The sequence below is a fragment of the Struthio camelus genome, chromosome 9, assembly GCF_040807025.1.
Source record: "Struthio camelus isolate bStrCam1 chromosome 9, bStrCam1.hap1, whole genome shotgun sequence".
Classification (NCBI taxonomy): Eukaryota; Metazoa; Chordata; class Aves; order Struthioniformes; family Struthionidae; genus Struthio; species Struthio camelus.
This window is the reverse complement of record NC_090950.1, coordinates 5,585,187-5,605,798: the sequence shown is the minus strand read 5'-3', so window position 1 is coordinate 5,605,798 and position 20,612 is coordinate 5,585,187. Positions and strand designations below refer to the sequence as shown.

Below are 20,612 nucleotides of genomic sequence, written 5' to 3'. Positions count from 1 at the left end.
CAAACAGAACAGTCTGCTTATCCAGCAGCCACAGTCTTTATAGCTAGATGGGTAAAACGGTCCTTCCCAATGGCAGAGCAAGGTTGCCGGTCACCTACCTGAGTCCCCTGCGCGCACAGAATTCAGGAGCTGCACATTTACAACTCTGATGCTTTCCCTGCCTATATGTGGCCCTCAGGCCGTAAGCTGAACACTTGTGATTTAAGGAAACTTAACTGTAAGAAACCCTTCCATCTGTGTTTCTCCTGACAAACAAGCTGAGATTCGTGGGTGGGAAAGACATGACCACTCTTAGCTTCTTCAGTTGAATGGTTGTGTTTAAAGACTTTTTACCACTATTCCGTTTTACTCAACAGTGATGCACTTCGTGCGGAGCTTGAACTTTCAACAAAAACGCTGCCTCTGTGTTTACAACTCAAGCCATCAGTTCTCTCTGTCATCAGATCATAGCGGCTTCATCAAGGACATACGAGTGTTAGACAGCACTCGCTGGGTCTGTGGACTCATTCATACTTCCACGGCAGGGGCCAGAGACGTCAATTTTTATGAGTCATCACTGAAAAGATTTTGGATGGTATTACGTTTGTACTACTCCATAAAAATACCGATTCATATACGCTATAAATGGCCTTTTTGTGGAGTTCTTATTGAGCTACTATTTTAACAATGCCATGATTTAGTACAGTTAAAACTCTGTCAATACAAGGCTCTAGATATCCACTTTAAAACTGAAGTAAATGATCTGCAGTTTTTCAAAATCAGGCAAAAAGTAATAATGCAAAGCCCACAGCTGTCTCTGTGCTCACATTCAGGGGAATAGACAGCCATATCTCTTTGCCCAGAGAATAATAGATATATTTATTTATAGAATAAAACTCACAGCAACACTTCAAGTATTTTTTTTCCACATGCCTGATAATTTTATATTTTTATAAAACAATATCATGAAATCTTAATCGATGAAAGCAACTAATTTTAACATACTAAGCCCCAACCTACAACAGATTCTAAAAACTTTTACTTATCTGTAAAGTAACGATGAATGTGCATTAAGTTCTGCTGATTACTTATGGATTTTGTTCTCAGGTAACCCAAAGGATAAGGATTAGGTAAGGAAAACAAAGTATCAAATTATTGCTCTGTAAATTTACAGTGCTATGTTAAGGGAAATTATAAGGCATCGAAGTGAAAAACCACCACCAAAACAAACACGTTATCCAGGATATCGTAAGTTTAAAAATCTCCTTCAAATCATCACATAAAATGAAGGACATCTGGAGCTTGCTATTGGAGTCACTGGGTTTAAAAGGCAGTTGAAAGTGGTGTTTCTTACAGATCTCATTTGTCAGGAGAGATCTGTTGTTCATCACCAAAGCAGTCATCTGAAGACTGCAACAGCCTGAGGAACCATCATCCAAATCGATACTGGTTTTCATTTAGTACAAAAATGAAAACGTACCTAGGGTACCAGTAATTACCCCCTCCAGAAATTTTGAGCTTTGGAGGAAACTTTTTTTTTTTTTTTTTTAAATAGTCAGAGACACAGAAAGTTAAATCACAACACAATAAACTAGATGCAATGAACTAGACACTCTTCAAAGGTAGAGGACATATTTACAAGTAGTCAACTTTGTACTATAAGGAGCATTCTAGTGTTTTAGAATCCAAGCCATTGAAATCAAAACCTCCGACCAACAGGAGTATCACCAATCAAACCTGGTATTTTTCAACACCATAAAAAACCTACTCAGAGAGGAAAAAGAACAGCTTCTGGACTTGATGAAAAAAATACACATACATAAAGCATTTAATTTGCATTACTGGTGACTATTCTTCCTGGCATAAAAATGATGCAATAAGAAAGAAATCACTCCAGAAGGATGGGCTTTGACTGGAGCAGTGATAAGGATCAACCACATCAATTCAAAGCAGAAGGAGTCCATTCAGATGTCAGGATATCCCAATGAAACGTCACAATGTAAGTATTAACACCACAAATGGGAAAACGGTTGGAGATGCTGCCATAAAAGCTAAATTTAACAAATAATCTTCACATGCATAAAGACAGTAAATTACAGTTTTTAATGCAAATTATTGAGTATTAAACTGTGATCCTCTAATAACATGGATGGTGCTACCAGCAGATTGCCTCCCTTAAGAAAATAAAAAATTAATCTCTTATCCATTAGCAGCTACATGGTAACTGACAGCTTCTCACAGGAAAACAAAACCTCCATTACAAGATACACTGAAAGGCTGTTGTTTCTGTAACGAAATTAAAATATCACATCCAAATGCCACAGATGGTAGATATCCCAGGAACATTTGATGGTTGCTCAGAAAGAACACGCTAACCTTAATGTTTACCAAATACTGTAAGAGATTTGCTTTAGTTTGTCACCATCAAGACAGAACAGTCTTCTAGTGAAACAAACCTCTAAGAAGAAACATCTTAGAAAAAGTTAGGAGCAGTAAGTAATTAACCTGTCTGAATAGTCTCCAAACAACAATTAGCAAATTCTTTTCTGTACTAATGAACAGTATTTCAGGTAGCAGAGTAGTGGTGATTTGTAAAATTAATCCAAATAAGTTGTTTTAAAGACTCTGCAAAACAAACAGTTAAACATGAAGCCAGGCTCACCTTTCTGATTCACATGTTAAAATCTTCATGTATATAAGAACCACAAGACATATATCACACATCTTTGAACTGAAAGGAAGAGCAAATTCAGGAGGGGTTCAGGAGAAGGCACTGACCTCTTATGGTTTCCCTACAGAAAGGGCTGAACTAGGGTGCAGCCAGATGTCAGGCCAAAATGCTTTTACTCCATTGACATTCTCAGTCTTTAATACCGCTAGCAAGCCTGTCTACTCAGTCCTGTGCTGCTCTCTGGCTGTCCCTCTATCTCTCGGAAAAAATTCTGATAAAGATCCAGACAGTCACCATTCTTCCCTTCTTGATATGACTCAAGTTTACACTGTCAGTCACATAACGAGCCCTGATGGATGGCTACCTAATGCATAAAACTTCTTGCCTCCTTTCCCTCCTTGTCATTTCCCCACCTCTAACCTTAATGAACAAAACTTACCCAGCAGGCCAGAATTGACAAAGCAGGGCAAGTTCTCCCCACTTTTGTTCAGTGCGCTATCTTCCGCTTCACTTGCTTGTTTCAAGGGACTGTGACAGCCCATCAAGACAGAAATTACTTTTCCCCATATTCTGCACACAGCCAGCATAACATTGATTTCAGACAATAAAAAAAAAAAAAAATTAAACAGAACTAACATGTCTGTACACATGCATATTGAAACACTTCCCGTAGTCTCATGCTGTAACACAGAATTCATCAGCCAAGAGCCTAGACACAAAAAAACACTCATTTCTTTACACTCATTGAGCCAGAGAAGCCATGAAATTCAATGATCAGATATCATAGATCTCAGCCTGTCTCCTCTTACCTGGGATCATGGCATTCACAAACTGGGGCTGGATCACGGTTGCTAAGAGGTAAATAATTAAAGAACTCCCGGAGATTAAGTAAAGCATCTATATCATTCTCAAAGGCTCTGTGTGCAACTCCTGGAAGGAAACAGTTAAACAATTACTGAAATTATTTTGCAACGTTTCATTTTCAAGTATGTCACAGAATCCCAGAACGGTTGAGGTTGGAAGGGACCTCTGGAGGTCATCTAGTCCAACCCCCCTGCTCAAGCAGGGTCCTCTAGAGCATGTTGCCCAGGATCGCATCCAGGCGGGTTTTGAACATCTCCAGCAAAGGAGACTCCACAGCCTCTCTGGGCAACCCGTTCCAGCGCTCAGTCACCCTCACAGTATGTATCAGCACAGGCACAAAGAAGTTTTAACAGAATTTTTTTAAACCCAAGTATTAACAATGAGGAATTTTCAACCACTAAACTTGACCTCTGAAAACATTTAGAAAATGCCTGGCTGTGTCAGCCTTCCTTCTTAGCAAATCTGGATTGTTGATTTTATATTTCAAAATAATAAAATAGGTTTATCAGCTGTCATAAACCTAGCTGGATCCTGACCTTCTGGAATCCAACCCAGGTTACTGTCTTGTACTTAAAGGCAGGATCTGAGCAGTGCTTGTATGTGTCTTTTTCATTCATCATCAGTCCAGCTCACATAGAATTTGAGGTCCCACAGCCATTTTTAGCCCCCAGACAAGTAATGTGTCACCAAGTCGCCCTGGAGTGCTGCAGGAATAGAGCTTTATCTCAAATTGCCACCGTGCTTATAGTTAAGAAGTTTAATCACTGAGGTAAGTAGGCAAACAATAGACCGTTAAGAATCTTTCAACCTATGTAAATTTCCTCAAAAAAAAAAAAAACAAGAAAACAAAACCCAAACCTGCCTTGCTAAACCCCGCACTCCTACAACCTTTCCACTTCCAGAATCGTATGTGGATTTCCTACTTTCTCTTCAAAATCCCAGAACTCTCCCACACTCCCACCTCTCCTGTTTTGTCTCCCAATACTGAAAAGGGCTGGTAAGAGAGCTCTAGGCACAGTAAGATCCTCCCCTTAAGTAGAGTTTTATTCCTTAGCATCAAGCGACACCCAGAAGCATAAACATCTGTACTAGGTAATCAGCTGCTTAGTTAGAACAACTATGTCATTTACTTTAGAGAATAAGTAGTACATTAAAGTAACATAGCCAGCTCTCACCAGATACAGCAGTGTGCGTCTTTGCACCCCCAAGCTGCTCTTGTGTGACATCTTCATTGGTAACAGACTTAACTACATCCGGGCCAGTAATGAATAGGTAGGATGTATCCTGGAGAGGAGGAAGAGACAGTAAATGCTAGATCCAAGCTGCAGGAGCACTTAAGGAACAGTCAAACTCTCTAGAGACGTTCACTAGAATAAGAAAGCAGTACAACACAGGGAAGAATTTCATAAACATTATTTTGATTCCTAAATCAAAAGGATGTATTATACTAAAAATCTACAGAAAATTTAATTATCCACAGGTTATTTTAAAACATTATTCTTAGCTTTCCATAAAGAATAAACTGACACCAGTTTAATTTAATATAACCTCAATATGGAGGCATGTTTTGGCATTCTTATGCATCTTTTATTTTAAATTTCTGTTTTAGTGCCTATCTACAGTATCAGTTAAGGCAGAAAAATAATTTAAGACAAAGATGAATTGTAACGCAAAGACAACAGTATGAACAGTGCAGCTATTTCCTATGCCAAACTAAACAAAAGGCAGGCCTTGTTCGCACTAGGAGACACTTGCAGGAAGAAAAGTTGAAGAAGGTGGGTGACCACAGAACTTGAAACTGCGAAAGAGGAAAAAAAAAAGCCAAAAAGAGGGGAGAAAAAAGGGGGGGGGGGGGGGGGAGGAGGGGAAACAGGAAATAAAAAAAGAAAAGAAGAAAGCAATTCTAGCTCTTGCATGCAGTCAAAGCACTACCACAAAATGCCAAAAAGTAAATCTAGGTGCAATGTTTTTCTCACCCCACCATTAACCACTGATTTAAGATGTTACAAAACTCAGTAACAAAATTCCTTATGAAGCTCTTTACAGGCATGATTCTTTTTCTAAAAATCATGTAAGATTTTTTTTTTCCAACATTTTCCTAGCTGTGCCTCAAGCAGTAGCTGCCATGTCCTAGTTGCAACCAATACCTGCCAGCAGCATAACACCCCACAGCAACTAGTTTCCATAATGAAGAAGTGGCTCTAGTTTTCAAAATACTTTTTCAAAACCAGGTCATACGTTCACCATGCTACTTGATCGTACCGAACTTGCTACCTTTGCATTCCATCCAACTTTGTAATGCATAGTGAAATTTTAAAGCCTTTTAGAGTTGGCTCCCTGTCTTACATTAAACACTTAAGACTTGTTTTCTTCAAGACTGAAGCTTAAAACTGAACTACACAGCTTTGCCTCTTTTTTAAATAAGCACTTGATCGAAAGTGCTTTTTAAGAAAAATTCATGACCCCTTCAACAATCCTACGTGCCAAATACTGGCACGGGACCATTTTAGTCTTGCTATCAATGATATTACTGATAATTAATGACTCGAAAAACCAGTAACATTACAATGACGTTAATGACATTCCTGCAGTAAATTCCAGGCCTTCACTGTTCCATAGCAGGAGATCATCTCCAAATAAAACTTGATCCAGGGTCCGGTTGTCACTGATCAACGTTACCAGCAGCAGGTCAGCATCTACTTCATCCTTACCTTCACCATGAACGTGAAATCAGTTAGAGCAGGCGAATATACAGCTCCACCAGCACAAGGACCCATAATGAGGGAGATCTGTGGAACTACCCCAGAACACAGAACATTCCTCTGCAACAGAAAAAACAAAGATGTCTGGTTTTATCAGAAAATCTCTGTATTTTTAAATCTGTGCAGCGTTCCCACAAGAATTCCCCATCACAAACAGGGGAGAACAGCTTGCCTTATATACAGGGAAAGAAATATCTGGACAAAACTTCCTGATGCAAACAGAAGCGAAATAATTTTGTTGCTACTCGATCTCTTCTTTCTGTTCCCAGTACAAAGGTATAACCCATCAACAGGCAAAAGGAGGTCACCACACCATACGGACCCTACTGTTTCAAGTCATTACCTGAACCACTCTCGTCCTTACGCTAACCCTCTTACACTAACTCTTATGACAAGAGAATTAAATTGTGTTCACTTCCCAAAACAGCTGCAGCATTGTACATCTTCATTAATTAGACAGGAGGGGGCCACTGCACCCCATCCTAACAACAAACCCATTACACAATATTGCAAAGAAACATCCTAAGCATGGAATCACCTTGCCTGTTTTTCCAAGTTGCAACGAATTTAACCTTTGTGTGCATCACTGCCAACTCTACGCTGGAGGAGTAAAGGTCCAGAGGGACCAGAAACATGCTAACGCCTTCTGGACACTAAAACCCCTGGAACGCTGAATCTGTGTAAAATGAACGAGAGTAACGTGGAGCATTAACCAGAACTGATACGCTTAAAGCATCAGCTAACATTTGGTTTTCTGCATCTCACAGTTTTTTGAGGAAGCACCAAACCTTAAAAGTAGAAATGGAGGCCCGTATAATGCCCTTCAAAGCAAGACTGCCTGACTACTCATGGCTGTACCTACAGTATTGCATCCTGTTTTGGGCCCCTCAGTATGAGAGAGATTGACACACTCTACCACATCCAGGGGAGGCCTCCAAGATTGTCAGAGGACTGGAGCAAATTAGAGGCTGAGGGAATGGGGTTTGTTCAGCCTAGAGAAGAAAAGGCACAGAGGCAGCTTATTGCTGCCTTCAGTTGTCTAATGCATGCTTATAGAGAAGAGCGAGCCACTTCTTGGAAAGGCACAGTAAATGGATGAGAAGCAGCTGGCACAAGTCACAGCAAGGGAAATTCCAACGAGATACAAGAAAAAAAGCATCTCACAAGCAGGATGGTTAAGCACCGGAACAGTGCCCAGGCTGTGAAATCTTGATCCTTGGAGATACTCAAAACTTGATTGAGCAAGGCCCTAAGCAACCTGGTTTAGCTTAGAAATTGGCCACGATTTGAACAGGGGCTGTACTATGGACCTCCAGAGGTCCCTTCTGACCTCAATTGTTCTATAATTCCACTCCAAAGCAGTAATGCTGACAGTTGATGGGGATCATGGACAGAAATTAATCCAGACAAAAAGAGAAAATAAGTTCTTAAAAAGTCTACCACCCCAAACATACCACATGATTGTGGGTGGGAAAAAAAAAAAAAAAAGAACAAACAACTAGAAATAGTCTGAACTTTGTTCTCTGGGTGAGCGCTACAAATGTCATACGGCATTGACTCATGCAGTTGCCACTAGGTTAAAAAAAAGGAGAGAAGAAAAAGAATTTAAAAAGCACCAAAACCACACACAGGCAAAACTAAAGTAAAAATGAAACTGTCAGTAAGATGACTGATGATTCTCAGGAGCTTTCCATCACTTGCTTTTCAAAACAGTTATAAGTCTATGTCACCACCACAGTGCTTATGATTAACACATTTCCTATCATCTGTAGTTAATGATGTTTCTGTCAGTAAAACTTTGAGTATCTTCACTACAAAAGACATCACCCAACTTCGTGTTTTTTCTGTTCCTTGTGCAGACGCAGTTCTGATCTATGACTTTACTCCAGACAAGTCACTATTGCTTTGGCAATAGCATCAACTATACATTAGCCTGCTATATGTATAGCATAACTATACTTTATGCTTCCTCAGCTCAGAAAAGAGAGAAGGAAATATGACTTAGGTCTAAAACTGTAAGCAGTATGAAGCAGGTTAATGGGAAATGAGCATTGTTTCATACAATGAAAAAACTAGGAAGCATCAAAATGAAAGAAAAGGATGCATTTTTTTTTCCCCTCAGCACATGGGACTCTGCCATGAAGTGCAGCGCATACCGAAAGTCTACACAGGTTCAAAGAACGGGTTCAAAGAAAACAGTTAGATACCAAGAAGAAAGATTTGTCAAAGTATACTAAATTCAAACACGCATTTAACGCAATATCTGGTTCATAAAGCCACTCCCTACACTTTTCCCCTAAACACCTGTCACTAATCCGTTGCCAGAGACAAGAGACTAAGGAAGATGGATTTTTGGTGTGACCGCACCACTTATTTTTCTGATCTTATCTGCTGCCAGCATCATTTGGAAAGGAGCAGGCTTGGATGCTGAGGTCAAGGTCAAGAACTCATACAATTGCGTACCGTGGTGGATGGAATAGCAGCTAAAACTATAACCTCAGGTCTCCTGATAGCATGCGAGAAGCCAGTACCGGTATGGGAAATAAACTCAGTGCCACAGATTTGGACTTAACCCACTGTCTGCAGCAACACCAGCGCAGAGGCATCTTAGTGACGTGGCTTCAGAAATTTAGGAGAAAGCCCTTTGAGCTACATGGTAAACCTAAGGGGCCAGAATGTCTTGGTATAGTGGGCTGGAACTGAAAAGCTGAGCAGCACAGACAAAACTGTTTCAGGGGCTTGTTCGGAGAACACATTCATACCAGATACCTTTATCAATACATGTCCTGAGCGGAATGAAGACTATGTATATTGGAAACTGTACCTGACAGATTACATCTTAATTCACTGTCCCTATGGGCCTGTGGCACAAAAGCCATACAGCGTGAATATTTCTCTGATATGCGATTTTGCTAAGATAAGAGAAGCAACCAATATATCCTAGATATCACAAACAGCACATGGCCAAAACCTAACCCAAGAAGAGGTTATCAATGTGCAACCTATCACATGAGAAATGAGCTGAGGATCAGTGGGTTTGAAAATACTACTAAATAGCAAAAGTTGTAAAGAATTAGCAGTTTCATAACAACTACCAGCAAAGCGCCCAAAAGTTTCTAACAGCCATTCAGGCAAAAATGAAACACAAAGGGCTACATTTACATTTGATTTTATATACCATGCAATGACTGCAAAGGAAGGTGGAACACGTGACCCTCAATAGATGTTAAAAGGAAAAAAATTCACTGAACCTTGAGCGATGAGAAGTGTATGCGTCTGAAGTTGGAACACGTAGGTAGGCTATGCCTCAGAGGGCAGAAGCGAGCATAGCTGGATTACAACCGACTTCCGAAACTTCATGTTCAACTATACCACCCCAGATTATGCTAATCCAAATGACGTTAGCATCTGACTAACGTGTCATCCCATCTGCTCCCATTCCTACAGAGGGCATAATCACGTTTGTGCTCTGTGCACTTACTTTAAAGCGGTATGTTTTGATAGCCAAATGAAAAAAGGCTATTTCAGTGGACACAAAGAGTATTGTGTCTAGAGAAAATTCTTGCATTAGTCACAAAAATACTGTAGAAACAAAACTTCCACCAGTCCAACCAGTATCGGATGCCCCCAAATGGTCAGATTAACAAGTTCCATTGTAAAACATACCGTTCTTTGTACAGAAGTTTGTGACTTGCATCCATTTCCTATTTTTTAAACTTATTTTCACTGACCTACCATCTTGAGAAAACAGGCACCTGGTGCTTCTGATCTGAGTTTCTCAAGTTACCTTCAAGCGCAGAGTGCTTGATTTACTTTAAGTCCCTCTTTCTGCAGTGGGATATCAGCTGGGTATCAGCACTCTTGGGAGCAATTCTGCTGTACGAAACTCTTAACATGCCTGTATTTCACAGCAGACACAAGGACCGCTTGTGGTGGATCATCCCCATCAATCACCTAACAGAACACCCTCTAAACTAGGGTACGCTCACCTATCTCTGACAAACAGATAAACACTCTTTAGAGAAATTACACCCCAGCACGGAGAATCTATACTTTAGCGTGAATCAGAAAGTTAAATAGTTGTTTGGGTTTTTCTTATGATTAAGTAAATTGCTTATTCTTCCATCCTTCTGACAAAGCTAACAATACAGTAAATCTCCTAAAAAGCTTTTCATTGGATCACAGCATTTTACAAGGCTCAGTATTATCCTTGTTTAACAGATGGGTAAATGGAACTAAGAGGTAAAGTAATTTGCCCAAAGCTAGTAAGGGAGCCAAGAGAGAGAAAGCGCAGTTCTCACAAGCCTTACATCAGCTTTATCCGCCAGGTAACGCTGGCTCAAATAGGACGATGACATCCTCAAAGTTTACTTACAGGCACTAACTTAGGTAAAGGAGAAGTCTTCCACCTTTGTGGATGGCAATCTTCCTGGTCATCCAGCAGCCTACTTACCAAAAATATATCTGCATAGCCAGCCAAAGACTCCACTCCCTCCTGGATACGGGCTCCTCCAGAGTCATTCAGCCCAATCACTGGTGCGCCAACCAAGGCAGCTTGATCCATGATCTGGTGATGAATACAAACTCCTCATTATTATCCTAGCTAAGCTAAAATTCAAAAGCAAAAAGACAAACAAACACCCTTCACCCGCTCAGAAAATGTCTGCCCCTAGGAAAAAAAAAAAAAAAAAATCACACAGGCTAGAATTGTTTGAACTGCCCTGTAGCACTCACCTTCACCTCTACTTGTACCACAGTCACTAACTGCTTACTGATGTATCATGTCTCGACTCTTTTAGACCGGAGATTAAGAGATACACATTTAATCCCTGTCTTGCCCTTTAATATTTACCTGCCACACTAGCTGTGCATCTCCATACTCATACTGTATTCTCCAAACCCTGTGCTAACACGCACATCAGAGAAGCTCGGGCCAGAAAGGACCACTCTGTCTCTGTTCATAAGGAAATCTAAATTGCACCTGAAACATTTTCACATATATGTCCAATCTGATCTTAAAAGTTTATTGCAGTGGTGATAGTGTAATCTTCCTAAGCAGTATACTCCAATATTTGATTACCCTTCTTGTTAGAAGTTCTTTGAGAAGACTAAACTCAATCTTTCCTTCTGAAATTCAGAACCTTTACTTCTTTCTCAATATACAGTAGACATGGAGAACAACTTATTACTTTCTTTGCTGCAGTCTTCACAAACATTCAAGGACCTCAAATCTCTCTTCAGTCTTCATACTACCCTTCATATTTCTAGACTAAGCACCATCAATTTGCTCACACTGTTCTTTCTCAATCCTATTCTCTAGCCCTCTGATTATTTTGACTATCTGTCTCAAGACTCTTCACAATGGTTCCTTATCTTTCTTCAAGAGTTATGCCCAAAACCAAACATAATCCTTCAGCAGAGGCTTAAGTGGGAGGATTGAACTCCTTACATGTTATTTAAAATATTCCCGCTTATTAGATCCCACTACACCGTCAGCCATTTTTGTAACATTACAACACTGGCATATTACGTTAAGATCCGATTTAACTCCTAGATCATTTTCTGTAAAAACTACACATTGTCAGTCAATCCCCATTTTGAATTTTGCAGTTGCTTTCTCCTCCCTGAAATTAGCCCTTGCAATCATTGCTACTGAATTATAGCTTATTTCAGACAATCTTTAACTTATCAGGATTTTTAAAACTTCAGTCCTATCTTTCAGAGAGCTTGCAGGATCAACCTTGAAGTTTATATTGCCTAGAAACACAGTACGTATACTCTATCCCGTTCAAATCAACAGTATCTTAACTGTACCAAAATTCCAGCCTGAACATGAATCAGTGACAACTATCTCCATACAGTTCTCAAGTGGCCTTATCCCTACTTCTCCCTATCATTTAATGTAAAATAGTGGTTCTTCATGCTTTGTGCATGGATGTCCATTTGAAAGTTGGAACACCACTGTGACAGACACACAGAATGAATTTGCAATTTAAATACAATCCCAGATTTAAAAATCGTCTATGTGGTTTGCAAACAGAGGCTCCATGAGCCACGAAAGGCCTTCTTTGCTTACGTGAATGTTATGCAAGACATTATCAAATGCCTTTGAAGAAATCAGTGAGTTGCCATTTATCGCCTCTTCCTAGAAGGCCTGTTATCCTACTACAAAAAAGACAGGTTAACGAAATAAGTTCACTGACACATTGTTCTCTTCCAGGGCCTTACATATGGATTAATTATTTGTTTCAAGGTTTTTCCAGATACTCAGGCACTCATCCATATGTACATTCAGAATACTGAAAACAGTTGGCGTAAGTGTCAACGTCAGTGGTAGGCTCCAGAGTGGTTCTGCTACCAGGGCTCTCCCTGCTTCTTCAGAAATAAGAGATCAAAAAAAAAAAAAAAAAACAACCCAGCAGAAAGCATCTCATCTTTCCAGTCCCATTACATCCATATCCAATATAAAGAGACACTGCAAAGCTCCGCTGTGTAAGGGTGATACAAATGCCTTTTTCCAAATATCAAAACTTGGAAAAGCCAAGAAAGTTACTATCCAGTCCAAAGTCTTTGTATGGTCTAGTTTTTTATCTCCCTACTGCTCAGGAATCTATGCCAGAAAGTAACATTCCCATTAGGAGAAAAGGCCCTGAGCTCCATATGCCTTGCTTCTAATTTCATAGTGACAAAAATCAGGCAGTTTTCACCAGACCATGCCACTGATCACCCACGCATGAAAAAAATCCTGTCCTCCACGCCCGTGGGGTTCAAACATCAGCTTTTCCAATGATACAAAAGTGACCGATAACAGAAGCTCGGAGGATCAAAGTGACCTCCAAGTTGTAAAGTTGTTTATCTTCAGATTGTTTACTTATTCCATTTGCTTTTTTTTATAAATATTAAACTTTCAGGTAACACTGTTTATAGCAAAATTTCTCCCAAATCATTTCACTTTTCTGCAGTGGACAATGGCTAGTTAATCCTCATCCCATACTTTGCAAGTCTCTCTTGTCTCTTGTTAGTACAGTGCAACAGGTAACTTGATTCAAATAAAACATGTATTAACCAGAAAAGTCTTGTTGTGCTTGAAAAGCTTACGAAGGGCACCTCTCTGCCAACCTGTGCTTTTACACCTTCACCAACAGGAGAAGATACACTTTTCCAGCTTGCCAGTGACATGCATCAAAGTCCACTTAAAGTCAGTCACAAATCACGTGCATTAGTACAAGAGACTGGGGAGGGGGAAGCTGATATTTTTTTTTGTTTGTTTTCTCCTGTGAGATATTACCTTGCAGATCTTCTGGGCATGAGCTCCCGATAAACTACCTCCAAATACAGTAAAATCCTGAAAGAAAAACAATATTGAGACTAAGGAAAGAAGCATTTCAATAACAAACAGTCAAATGAATCCCAATAACTGATCCTGATAATAAAATGTTGCAAGTAAACAGTATAATCCTGCAATGCTCTATACTGGGAGTGCTGCTCCAGTTCATCCTGCCTCCCTAGGAGAGCCTGCAGATCAATCCTGTTCAACCCATGCCTTCTCTACAAGTAAAAAGATCTTTTACAGATACTTGCCAGTGGATTCTACATTAAGATCACAAATTTACTGTATCTCCTTTGCTTTTTATTCTTCACACTAACATATTTTCCTCTTTTATAGACACTATCCATACTGCAGTAGTCTGGAGAAACTTCAACTGTGAGGAAGGTCCCACTGCAGCGGGCAGCAGTGGGATGGATATGCATGTAACATATAGTCTGACACACAAACATGTAGAAATTAAGAATCGAAAATATCCAATTGTTCTATATTCATGAGTTTCACTCTAAACATCAATTATTATTTTATGGGTGTTGCAAGGGTGACATCAGCCAAGACTGACTTGCTGGTGCTACCTCTAGTTCTGAGCAGCAAGATCTTGAAATAGCAACATGATGTCCCAGGAGGGACAAGGGAACAGGGAACATCTGATCCAAAAGAGAAAATGGACATTGGCACCAGTGGAGCCCAGAGCCAACTTCTGATGAGCTTCACCAGTGCGTTCCCACCGAGTCTTTCACGCAGAGGAGACCTAACAAACATGTTGACAGAGAACAGCAGGGCTAGCCCTTACACCAAAAAGGAGGTAACACCTCAGGTGGCAGCTGCACTGGGAGGGAGATAAGATGCTAAAAGAAGCTGTACCATGAGGGGGTACATTTAATTTATTTTAATATAAAAACTGCCCTTGACTTGTGTTCTAAAATCAAGGCCTCCGCTCAGCTCAACTATCTATGTTCAGGCCCACATGGAAATAACACAGTGTCCTTCCTTGGAAGGACTACATACCCAAGACAAAAAAAGCTGGGTGTAAGACTTGCTCCAAGGTCACACAGCAACCATCATTCTGGCTGTGGTAGCAATTTGAACAAAGGCTACTTTGTGGCCCAGAAGAGATGGGCAGTTAGCAACGATCTGAAAGAAAGCTCTTCTTTCACTGTGTTGAGACTCAGTCAGGACAAATTTCTACCTATAGTGTTCCCTCTAAAATATTTTTATTTTAATATAAAACATCCATTTTATCTATCTACTTATATCCTATCTGTCACAATCTCTTCAACTAATCTGAGAGTTCTAACTTCAAAAGCAATTCAAGGTTGCTCAGGTACTCTCTAGTGTGAGTTCAAGTCATTGTAGTTCCAGTTAAGATCTCTAGGAAACAGCCCCAATTCTGCAGCTTGAATCCCTGAAGACGGTCCACCAAATTTGCGAAGCACACCACTGACACTCACAGGACTCCACACAGCTGCAGGAGTCCATCCACACACATCCAACTGCAGGGACAGAGTCAAAGTTTGCAAGGGCTTCCAGCAGACAATGCTCAGTGATTTCTCCGTTAACTCACTCCTTGGTTCTCGAAACTGCATTTTGGGGGGGGGGGGGGGACTCCTCCAGCCTCTCAGCATAGCAACACCTCAGTGGTATTACACTGAAGTAATAACAGCTCCCTATTTCAAAACATTCCCACTGGCTCTACGTTCACAAACATCACTTGCTTCACCTTCATGAACAAATTCTCACCATTCCACAACTGCATCTCTCACCCAACAAAGCTTTAGAAATGTTTTTTGGCCTCTTGTTGTCTGAAAGTACCCTGCTTTCTCCCACTGGATGTTATGCCTACTTCATGCTTGCAGGTAGAAGACAAACAGGTAAATTCCTACATGGCCACACTGAAACAGTGTGAATTTCAAAGGATGAGTTTATGATACTTAAAAAACAACAAGCAAAAACATACCTGACTGAAAACATAAGCCAGTCTCCCATTAATTCGGCCCCGGCCAGTCACCACACTGTCTCCAGGATACTGCGTTACAAAAAGGAAAAAAAAAAAAAGTTAAAAATAATAAGAAAAAAACAAAGTCACAATGACATTCACTAAAAGAAACCCTATAATGAGTACCAGGCCACAGCGAAAACTGGTACTTGGAGAGGACTGGTCTTTCACGTTTGCAGTGGAGGCTCCAGAAAGACTTCCCCTACCCCTGAGAAGTACAACTGAAGGTAATACCACATATTATTTATGTATTAGTGTGAAGTATTAGCAGATTCTGCAGTTTCTCCTCAAAAAAAAATTCAGACGATCTGGGGTTAAGGCAAATCACATATTTAGAGGCAGGACATATATTTTATTAGGACCAACTGATGTTTTTGAAAGAAACAGTTACAGCATACAAACTTTTCTTGAGGTTTTGATAAAGAAAAATCAACAACCCTGGAAAGATCACAATCACCCTTCAACTCCACCTGTCCCATTTTTCACTCTGTAAATAAGTGAAGAGGAGAGAGTTGGAAGAGGAAAGAGAGCCTGAGAATCTTAAAATCCACTCACCTACATTGTCTCACTTCTGAGTACAGGAAATAACACAGCTGTCTTTCAAGACAGCAACAGAAAAACAACTTTACTGTATCGGCATAAAGGAATTCCAGGCATTCAAATGCTTTTCACTGTTGCTGTTTCGCATAGGGGAAACAACAAATAAATAAATAAATAGTGCAGGGTCCACTGTTACAAGGCCCATTTACGCTCAACGTGATCTGTTCTCAGGAATGTCATTCCACATTGGGGACTTTTCCCTGGCTGTGCAGACAGCACTGCTAACAACTCTTGGATCTCAAAGTCAGCCTCAGCACACAGAGCAGTAGGAATCGCACCTCTGGTTCCAGCCATCCTACTACAAAGACACCTCCTGATAGCGCACACAGCCCGTACGCTGCCCTGGATGCAAGCACAAGTCTCACCCTACCTTCAGAAACTTCCAGGAATCTAGAAAAATTCAGTGCTAACATACTATTCCAGCTCACTGGCCACAATTAGGTCATCTGTTGTGAAACTGTTCTGTAAACACGATCTGCAGCTCACCAAAAGGTGAATCCTAAAGGGTGAGAAAAAAAAGTTAACCCTGTGGTCACTCACAGGACTTGACTGCTCGTCTTATCTTCAGAAACAACAATTTGTTATTAGTGCTGTGGGATGCAGTGTTGAGTGCTATGATGAGAGGCTACACAGCACTTATTTCCATTTGCTAGGGAAAGGAGTAAGAAATAACTTAAAGAAGAAAAGGCATCTGCTCCTACTTTCACTAAGAAGGAAGGACAGATCTAATACAACATCCTTCCCAGCACTCGGTCCCATCAGCCTCCTGGCTGCTGAAAACAAAAATAAATCCTTCATCTTTGCTGGTTTCCAATGTCCCAGCTTCCCACGGTGGAAGCCTGATGATCCCTGTTTCGTTCACAGAACGCAGCCCAGCAACTTAAGAGGACTGGAGATTGATGAACTGGGTTAATAACCACACAAACAGAAGTTGCAGTCCTTGTACTCAGCAAGGGGCAGTGGCACAAAAGGAGCAGCTCCTCACCACACCCCAAGCCAGAGTATTCCATAGGAAATAGGGTCTTTCCGCTATAGGAAGATTTGCATTGAACAGGCACGTTCACACTAGGCACCTGCACATCCTAGCATGTTTGTTGGTCACGTCTGTATCAAGTTGCAACACAATTTTTCCCCCCGATGTAGTTAATTTATCAGGCACACCAATGTTACAGTGGGAGACTTTGGGGAATCATAGATTTTTTTTTTTTAATCACATCATATACATCACGTGCCATGTTGGTTTATAATATACGGCTACATATCTGAAAATTGCTCAAGTGAAATAGATTGCAACTCGCTAACTGACCAGAATGGTAACTGCTTCAATTCCCAAATATATCAGATTCTAAGGCCCTAAAGGCTTAACAACCTAGTGGCTTTTATGACTCTCTAGTTTGACAGGCATAAAAATAGTTCCAAGTCATTTCGACCAATAACACCAATATTGCCTGTAGAGGGGCAGAAGTATCTACCTGTATTTGTGTTTCACATGTGACTCAACTGTCAAAAGTAGTAACGATAGAGCTCTGTAGCACTTTTGCATTATTTAAAAGAAAAATCTAAGACAATATACAGGGATGTATTTGAAACAAAAAGGTGACCTTATTTAAAAAAAAAAATATATATATATATATATATATCAAGCTTAGACAATGGAAAAGAAGCAAACCATGTAAATGGTTAAATTGAAATTAACAGTATCAAAAGAAAATCTGCAAACCAGAAAACCCCAAATAAACGATGTGTAAACACAAGATTCTATTTTCAAATTACTTGGTTGGCTGAACAGTGAAGGAAAATGAAACAAGAGTCACGCGAAATAAAAATACCTTATTCTTATCAGAGTCCATCCCAAAATCAGAACATCTATGTTCCACAAACATGTCATATTCATCAAAGCTGTCAGGGTCCAACAACAGAAGAATTCGCTCTCTTGCTGTCAGCTTTCCCTGAAATGGAGCAAGCAACAATAATAGAGTTATCAGGTGGTTCTGGCTCTGTTTACTAACCACTTGCGGATACTGTTTAGTCAAGTGTTTCGTTACTTGTTCTGCTATATTTGCCCCTACTAAGGAACTGTATGACCTAAAGCTGAAAACAGCCTATGTGGCGATTATCCTCCTTAAAAACAAACACAATGCAAGGCAGACTTTGAAAAGAAGGCTGACTACTGGAGCACCTCCACAAGATAGAGGGATCATAATCTCAAAAAGAAGTCCTTTCAACCCGATATAATAGCATCACAGCTATTTTTGCTTATACATTTGAACACTGCTATTAAGGCCTTTTGTTTGATTCTTAAACATGGAATCCTTTCATAACTAAACCAGTCCTCACCAGGTCAAGGCATTTACCACATTGGGTGATATTTGAAACTGCAGAAAAACGAGAAGAAAAAGGAAATCTGTGGCCTCTCTGGATTTTCTCACAGATTCCTTTTGTTCTCTTTTCTTCACACACTGATATAGGCAAAAGTATAATAAGGATCAAGAACCTAATTAGTTGACCAGATATGTATGTTCCTTCTTTAAGTACTAATGATGCCATGTAATAATGAACGACTGCAGAGTTCTTTTTGTCTTAGCCTTCCAAGCAAATGTGTTATTTCCAGCCCAGCTGAGCATCCACCTACACAGGTCAGGGCTCTTACTGTGAAATAAGGCCTGTGCACCTGGCCTGCCCTCTTTTGGGGACAGCACGCCCCTACCTCAATGCGATGTTAAAACACAGCCAGGGTACTCTGCACGGCTTCTGACTAGTAGGTTAAAAAGTTTACAGAAGTCAACAAACGCAGGAAAGACTAACGTAAGCCACAGGTAGGTTTAATTTACATAAAACACGACATATGACGTCTGAGGCCCCTAAACAAGCAGAAATGCTTCTATGTTGATGTGTCAGTATCCTAAACGTAACTCAGTGAGGACGTGCATCTTCTCAGATGTTGTATGACTGGGGGAGGGAGACTGCTGAGAAGCGAGTTGAATGTCTTCACGTGAATGGCTTATTGCTACCTCGACTCCTGCAACCCATCACGGTACCACTAGGCCCTCACTCAAAGCAGAAAAGATATCCCAACAAGAAATAGGAAATACAAACAGGAAATTTATATCGCCACCCCCCTCAGCATTGCCTAAATCCTGAACAACAGAGACAGAAGACTAAAAATCCAACAGCTGCCATCCTCCCATCTGTCTTTTCCTCTGCCTTATTTCCACTCCTTTCTAGCTCTCTGCTCTCATCTCTCAGATCAGCTTATATTAGAGCAGCAATGTAGAACAGTATGGAAGACGAAGCTGTCCTGGATAGCGCGCCTCCAAGTCTAAGGAAGCGTTGACCTAGAAGTTAAACAACAGCACAAGAGAGACAGAAGTCACAACCGTTGCCCATGCCGCCCCTCATACGTGTGCCTTAAAACCAGCCTCGTTGACCCAGCTGACGCGTTTGAATTATTGCTTTTTTCCCCCGCGGGGCGCCAGCTAGTGCAGTCTTTACCGCCACTTCAGTAAAGCTGCCCTGAAGAAGAGCCTCTGCAACTGGAGCGCAGCACGGCTGCGGGTTGCGCAGAGGTGCCCAGGCTTGCAGCGACTTCGCCGCGGGCGGCTGCCTAAGCCAAGCTCCCGCCTGCCGTGGCCGAAGCCGAAGCCGGCCCCGGGGCCGGTGCGAGAGGCCGCGGCGGCGCCCCAGGAAAGAGCTCTTCCCCCCCGCCGCGGCTCACCCGCTTGTGCTGCGCGTCGATGCGGCTCTGGCCGCCGCCGAGCAGCGCGGAGCGGCGCTTCTCCTCGATGCGCTCGGGCACGGAGCGCGGGCGGCCCCCCGAGGCGGCCCGGCACAGCCGCCCCGCCACCGCCGCCCGCCGCAGCACGCGCAGCGCCGCCGCCATGTCGGAGGCCAGCCCGCGGCCACGGCGCCTGCGCGCCGCCCGCCCCGGCCCCGGCCCGCCCCGCTCCGCTCCGCTCGGCGCGGCGAGGCGCCAGGACGCGGGGGGTGCCTCCGCGCGGGGTAGCGTTTCGACAAGCCTGACGTGAAAATTCATTAACGCTTCCCTTTTCTTCCTCTCCTGTTCTGTGACGTAACGCTTTGGCTGCGCTAGGGCTGGGGGAAGCTTGCACTGCACAAGCGGAGGGGGGCTATAAGCAAAGGTGTTCAAGATGAGCTGCACTCCCCCTCGTCAGCTGAGTACTAGGAAGTATCTGCTCTGAAAACACTGTCCTTGTGATGACCGGTTCTCTGCCTCCTTCCTGGAGCAGGGAATCTGGCTCTTGTCAGCATGTGCTGTCGTAAAGGAGAAGAAAATAAGGGCCGCTAGGAAGGAAGTGGGTTAGGGTGTTTGGGGAACGCGACGGGCACAGACCGAGCGTCCTGGCTGCAGCGTGGCCACAATCCAGAGACTTGATGTCATCTGCTCCCAAGAGG

General features: G+C 41.7%; 1 protein-coding gene across 2 annotated transcripts in view; it reads right to left on the bottom strand.

The window, feature by feature from the left end:
• Nucleotides 1-20,105, bottom strand: part of PCCB (propionyl-CoA carboxylase subunit beta) — a 31,727-nt gene extending 11,622 nt beyond the window's left edge. The window contains exons 1-8 of one of the 2 annotated variants that reach the window (XM_068954522.1): nt 19,915-20,105; nt 18,029-18,148; nt 15,561-15,629; nt 13,565-13,621; nt 10,730-10,843; nt 6,226-6,336; nt 4,690-4,798; nt 3,460-3,580 (exon numbers count right to left, since the gene is read on the bottom strand). In XM_068954522.1, coding sequence (XP_068810623.1) covers nt 3,460-3,580; nt 4,690-4,798; nt 6,226-6,336; nt 10,730-10,843; nt 13,565-13,621; nt 15,561-15,629; nt 18,029-18,148; nt 19,915-20,079 — 866 coding nt within the window. In that variant the 5' untranslated portion in view covers nt 20,080-20,105. The remainder of the gene's footprint in view (nt 1-3,459; nt 3,581-4,689; nt 4,799-6,225; nt 6,337-10,729; nt 10,844-13,564; nt 13,622-15,560; nt 15,630-18,028; nt 18,149-19,914) is intronic. The other variant, XM_068954523.1, reaches the window with a different exon arrangement.
• Nucleotides 20,106-20,612: the final 507 nt, after the last annotated feature.